The 5764-nt window shown below is 36.7% G+C and overlaps 1 protein-coding gene across 2 annotated transcripts; it reads left to right on the forward strand.

Moving 5' to 3' along the window:
• Positions 1 to 663: 663 nt before the first annotated feature.
• Positions 664 to 5380, forward strand: LOC110638566 (probable inactive receptor kinase At4g23740). Of its 2 annotated transcripts, XM_021789165.2 has the most exons (4): positions 665 to 1017; positions 1149 to 1270; positions 1528 to 2841; positions 4601 to 5380. In XM_021789165.2, the coding sequence occupies exons 3-4, from the start codon at positions 1608 to 1610 to the stop codon at positions 5245 to 5247; spliced, it is 1881 nt and encodes a 626-aa protein (XP_021644857.1). In that variant the 5' UTR covers positions 665 to 1017; positions 1149 to 1270; positions 1528 to 1607; the 3' UTR covers positions 5248 to 5380. The 2 variants fall into 2 exon arrangements, with proteins under 2 accessions (XP_021644858.1, XP_021644857.1); XM_021789166.2 differs by lacking the exon at positions 1149 to 1270 and having other exon boundaries at positions 664 to 1017.
• The last annotated feature ends 384 nt before the right edge of the window (positions 5381 to 5764 follow it).

Here is a 5764-nt window from a genome sequence, read left to right on the forward strand (position 1 = left end):
ATTTTAATAAAAGATTTTTAAAAATTATTTAAAATATTGTATATATATTTATAAAAATCTTTTTATAAAATTGAGTGAATTAATTAACAAAGATAAAATAATTTTCTATCTTAGTTCATGGTGAGCTGATTTATGCGTTTAATAAGTAAAATATTATAAATATTAAACTCAATTTATTCACTAAACGAATTTATATCAAATCCGACTCGTTTAATAAATCAATCAAATCAAACTGAATTTTTATAAAATTCGAATTTCTAGCATCTTACACTTTTACGTCACTTTTATGAGCACCTATAATCGAGACCCAATCAGAAATCATGAAAAGTCGACACCTGTCTTCAATTCACTCCAAAACTTTATTTACTCTTTTAATCCAATGGCCGATACATCTGTATGATCTCAAAACATCTCATATCAACGCCCACCATCACCCACCACACTTATCACAAATTTCACCGCACCAAAAGGGCCCCACCTCCTATGACATAGTTTTGTATAGGGAAGGGATATAAAATAAATTTATTTTAATAATAAGTTTGTAAAAATTAAAAATAAAATAATTATAAAAAAGCTCACGTGATGACCCCACATTTCAGCCCTCATCCACGTCATCAATCCACCACCCGCCCCATGCCCACTGCTTATACTACCACACTGGCTTCTCGCTCGCCGTTATTCTTTTTTCCACCCGCCGGCCACCAACCTACATAACCGCTCCTCTCTCTCTCTCTCTCTCTCTCTCTCTCTCCATCTCTTCATTCATTTCTCTCGTTCGCTTTCTGTTACTGAAAGGACCATGGAATGTAGCCGTTGATATCATTGCAAGTACCATAAATAGCACCCACCAAATCCTTTCCCCATTTCTGACTCCCCCCTCTGTGTGATAATTTTGGTATGGAAAGTCTTCGAGAGAATCATAGCACCGCTCACCTCGCTTTTTAAATCAGCACTGTTTAAGTTCATGCTACTTTAACCAGCAGGCCCAGCACCGTCTCTTCAAAGAAATCATACCCTGTACGTTTTCACCTCTCTCCATGTCTAACCTCATGAGTTGAATGATTTCCTGTCACCAAATTTCCATTTTTTGCCTTTTCTATTACCTTATCGGATCTGTAGCTAAATGGGCTTTTGAGTTTGTTTCTTAGAAATCACACAGTGTTTTGGGGCATCCCAAGTTGAGCCAAAAAGAAGGGGAGGGGTGTGGAGGTTAAAGCAAAGAACAAAAAGAAGACTTGAATTCTGCTGTCGACAAGAATTTGAAATTGTTGTAAGCTCACTTTTTGACCAAATCCCATTTTTCAAAGCCTGTAAAGGCTCATTCTTTAATGTTTACAATAAACCAGAGTCATCTCTTCTTTTATCGACAATAATCTTGGAATCTGGCTTTGGCTCTTTTCCTCTTTTCTTCACATTCTCTGAATTTTTAGTTTTAAATTATACAGTTTTCTATTATTTTAATTCAGTTATTAGCTTATTGTTATTTTTTTTTTTATCTTGGCCAAAAACCATATTACCATTTTGCAGGAAAGAAAACAAAAAGAAAGAAATCACGAAAAGAAAACTCGGCGGAAACAGCTCGTTTTTGGCTTCGAGTTTTAGCTTCAATGGAAGCTAAGCACATTTTCTCTTCCATTTTCTTTGTGGGTTTGGCTTTATGTCTCGCAGATGGGGACCCTGTAGAGGACAGGCGAGCTTTGCTTGATTTTGTCAGCAACTTGCCTCACTCTCGCCCGCTCAACTGGAACCAGAGCTCACCAGTTTGCAATTACTGGACTGGAGTCACTTGCAGTAAAGATGAGTCTCGTGTAATAGCTGTTAGATTGCCTGGTGTTGGATTTCAGGGTCCTATTCCGCCAAACACTCTTGGTCGTCTCTCGGCGTTGCAGATTTTGAGCCTTAGATCCAATCTTATTAGTGGCCATTTTCCTTATGATTTCTATAATCTGAAGAATTTGTCTTTCCTTTATCTTCAATACAACAACCTATCTGGGCCACTGCCAACTGATTTCTCTGTTTGGAATAATCTTACTATTGTTAATCTGTCCAACAATAGATTTAATGGGAGTATTCCACGTTCCCTTTCCAACTTGACTCATCTTGCGGCTTTGAATCTCGCAAACAATTCACTTTCTGGTGAGGTCCCTGAATTTATTTTGTCCAGTTTGCAACAGATAAACTTGTCTAACAATAATCTTACTGGCAGTGTACCTAAGTCACTTAGAAGATTCCCTAACTCTGTGTTTTCTGGCAACAATATTTCATTTGAAAGTTATGCTCCTCGTGTTTCGCCTGTTCTTGTTCCTACTGCGGTGCCTAATCCGAAATCTAAGAATTCTAGGGGGCTTGGTGAAACAGCACTTTTGGTGATTATAATTGCTGCATGTGTTTTGGGTTTAGTGGCATTTGCTTTCTTGATAATTGTTTGTTGCTCAAGAAAGAAGGGTGGGGATGAGTGCTCAGGCAAGTTGCAAAAGGGAGAAATGTCACCAGAGAAAGTGGTTTCAAGGACTCAGGATGCTAATAATAGATTGGTTTTCTTTGAGGGATGTAACTATGCTTTTGATCTGGAGGATTTATTGAGGGCGTCAGCAGAGGTACTGGGAAAGGGTACATTTGGTATTGCATATAAAGCAATACTGGAGGATGCAACCACAGTGGTGGTGAAGAGGTTGAAGGAAGTAAGCGTCGGGAAGCGGGATTTTGAGCAGCAGATGGAGGTTGTTGGAAGTATAAAGCATGAGAATGTGGTTGAGCTGAGGGCTTACTACTATTCCAAAGATGAGAAGCTGATGGTGTATGATTATTACAGTCAGGGCAGTGTTTCTTCTATGCTACATGGTATGTTTCGTTCTCCAATATTTATCGTTTGTATGCTTGAAATGTTTTTACAGTTGCAATTTCATTAAAATTGCTGGCGATTGCAACTTTCCTTTTGGGATCTAATACTGGTGATCATTGAGAACTCTGTTTTCACTAAACTTGAGGAAATTCCTTAAACAAATGGGTCAATACAAAAGCATATCTTGTAGATAATTTCAAATAATGTTATGCCATTAGACATACATTTACCAAATATATTATTACATCCTTGTTGAAACATGGCCATTACTATAGTCCATGATAGTCAACATCTTTCACTATTTTTAAGTAGACTTGGTTTCATGAATGCATGAGAATGTGCCCTGGCCTTGCTAGGTGCAGATAGGGGTAAGCATTCGGTTCGAACCGAACCGAATTGAATTAAATCATAAAAATTGAATTACATGTTTTAGAAATCGAGCCGAAGCTAAATAAATGAAAAATCGAATCGAACTGAACCGCTCTATTTCGGTTCAGTTTGGTTCAAATCGATTGGTTTTATTTTTGATTGATTTTTTAATTTAGACTTGATTTTCAAGTTATTTGGTTTAATTTTGACTTTGATTTGAACCTAATAATCATTAATCAATGAAATTAAACAATTTATATATATAAAATTATATATAATTTATAAATTCTTCATAAAAATATATAATTCAAAAATCATTTCGGTTCGATTTGATTTGATTTAAATATATAAAATTACTATTCGGATTGGTTTGGTTTAATCAATTTTTTATCTTAAAAAATGAACTGAACCGAATTACCAAATTAAGGCAGTTCGGTTTATTCGATTTGAACCGAATAATGTTCACTCCTAGGTGTAGACGTATGTAGTGTATTACGGGGAAGAAAATATGGGCTTGACATTTAAGCTTATTTGCCTTTTAATTCTCCTTTTGCTTCTGAGGAAGTATATGAGCGAATAGTGATTGAGATATCAAATTAGGCTCCAAGTAGGCAAAGCTGCAGGGTTTGACAAAAATCATGGCTCTAAGTAATGGCATGGAAATATTTACTGATGTGATTTCTGATATGCATTATCTTCTACTGTAACAAATTCTACTTGTAATTTTTATCAATACAATGTATGTTTCTTGAGTTAACCTGCAAAAAAAAGGGTTTGACGACCCTTTCCATAGTAGGAAGAGAGAGTGCCAAAGGAGGATTCAAGTGGCCATTCCCAATTTTGGCTAAGATACTCATGCATTGAGACATGAGATTGCTAAGAAATGAAATAGGATTGGAGAAGGGTTTAATGAGGTTATGCAGTCAACATTTGAACCATATGCCAACATGAGTCTAGTTCACATTGTCTGCCAGTTTTTTCATTATGTGGAATTTTATACAGAATCTATGATATAAGATTTAGTGGCATTTAATAGTAACAGTACTGAGAAATTATCATAAAACTAAAAACATACAACTTTTAATTGACCTTTTTTCTATCGTCCTGAGTAGCACAATCCTCATTTGACAAAAATACTCAATTCTATTTAGTGAATAGTTGTTGATTCCTTGGAGTTGCGGACCAGGTCATTTTATTCTTGCAAGTCGTTACAGAACACAACTTTTCTAATGTGTTTGGTCGGACAGCTAAATTTTGTGGCAAATATGACCCTACTGCTCTGCTTTGACAAATTTCTACCTCGGGTGATAATTGCTTAGTCAATTCCTATATCTCCTAGCGTCAATATCCATATGGCAGAACACCTCTGATGCATCTGGAATTTTGCAGGGAAAAGAGGAGGCGAGCGGATCTCCCTAGATTGGGATACCAGAATGAAAATTGCTCTAGGGGCAGCAAGAGGCATTGCTCGTATCCATGCAGAGAATGGAGGGAAATTTGTCCATGGGAACATCAAATCCTCAAACATATTTCTCAACTCCAGACAGTATGGCTGTGTGTCTGATCTTGGTTTATCAACTATAACGAGCTCACTATCCCCACCTATTTCTCGCGCTGCTGGTTATAGAGCCCCAGAAGTGACAGACACCAGGAAAGCAGCACAGCCTTCAGATGTCTACAGCTTTGGCGTGGTGTTACTGGAACTTCTAACTGGGAAGTCCCCCATTCATACCACTGGCGGGGATGAGATCATCCACTTGGTGAGGTGGGTTCATTCAGTAGTTCGTGAGGAGTGGACAGCTGAAGTGTTTGATGTGGAGCTGATGAGATATCCAAATATAGAGGAGGAGATGGTGGAGATGTTGCAGATAGCTTTGTCATGTGTAGTGAGAATGCCAGATCAAAGACCTAAAATGCCAGAAGTAGTGAAAATGATTGAAAATGTCCGACAGGGGGACACCGACAATCGGCCATCTTCTGAAAACAGATCAGAGAGTTCTACACCTCCACCTCCGGTGACTCAGAGAGAATCCTGAATTTTGGGGAGGAAAAAAAATGCCATTTGTCTATGTTTTGTATTTTTTAAATCTTTTTTCCTCTTAGACTACCTGATTATTTTCATCTCAATTTTTCTTCAAACGAACAATTTCTTCATAATTTTTGTTGCCACCTCTTGTCTGAGTGAAGTAGACTATTAGAGTGAGATCAGTTATCATTGAACTGTCAATGCCTAAAAAGGTAATTTGTGATTTTTAGAGGGATGAGAGAGAGAGAGAGAGAGAGAGAGAGAGAGAGAGAGAGAAGGGGATGAGGAGAGATGTTAACATTATTACAACACCGAAAGTTGATAGACGATGAGAATGAATATTTCCAATCGCTGGTTTAAATAAATATTAATTGAAATTTGAAATTAATCGTGATTATCAATATTTCTTATGTTATTAAGTAGATTGAATCAATTATTGCATGGTTTTCGATGACTAAAACGTACCCTAATAATTAACATATTTAAAAATTATAATTTTTTTTTGTAGGAATATTAATAATGTCTGA

Source organism: Hevea brasiliensis, chromosome 9 (assembly GCF_030052815.1).
Source record: "Hevea brasiliensis isolate MT/VB/25A 57/8 chromosome 9, ASM3005281v1, whole genome shotgun sequence".
Taxonomy (NCBI): domain Eukaryota; kingdom Viridiplantae; phylum Streptophyta; class Magnoliopsida; order Malpighiales; family Euphorbiaceae; genus Hevea; species Hevea brasiliensis.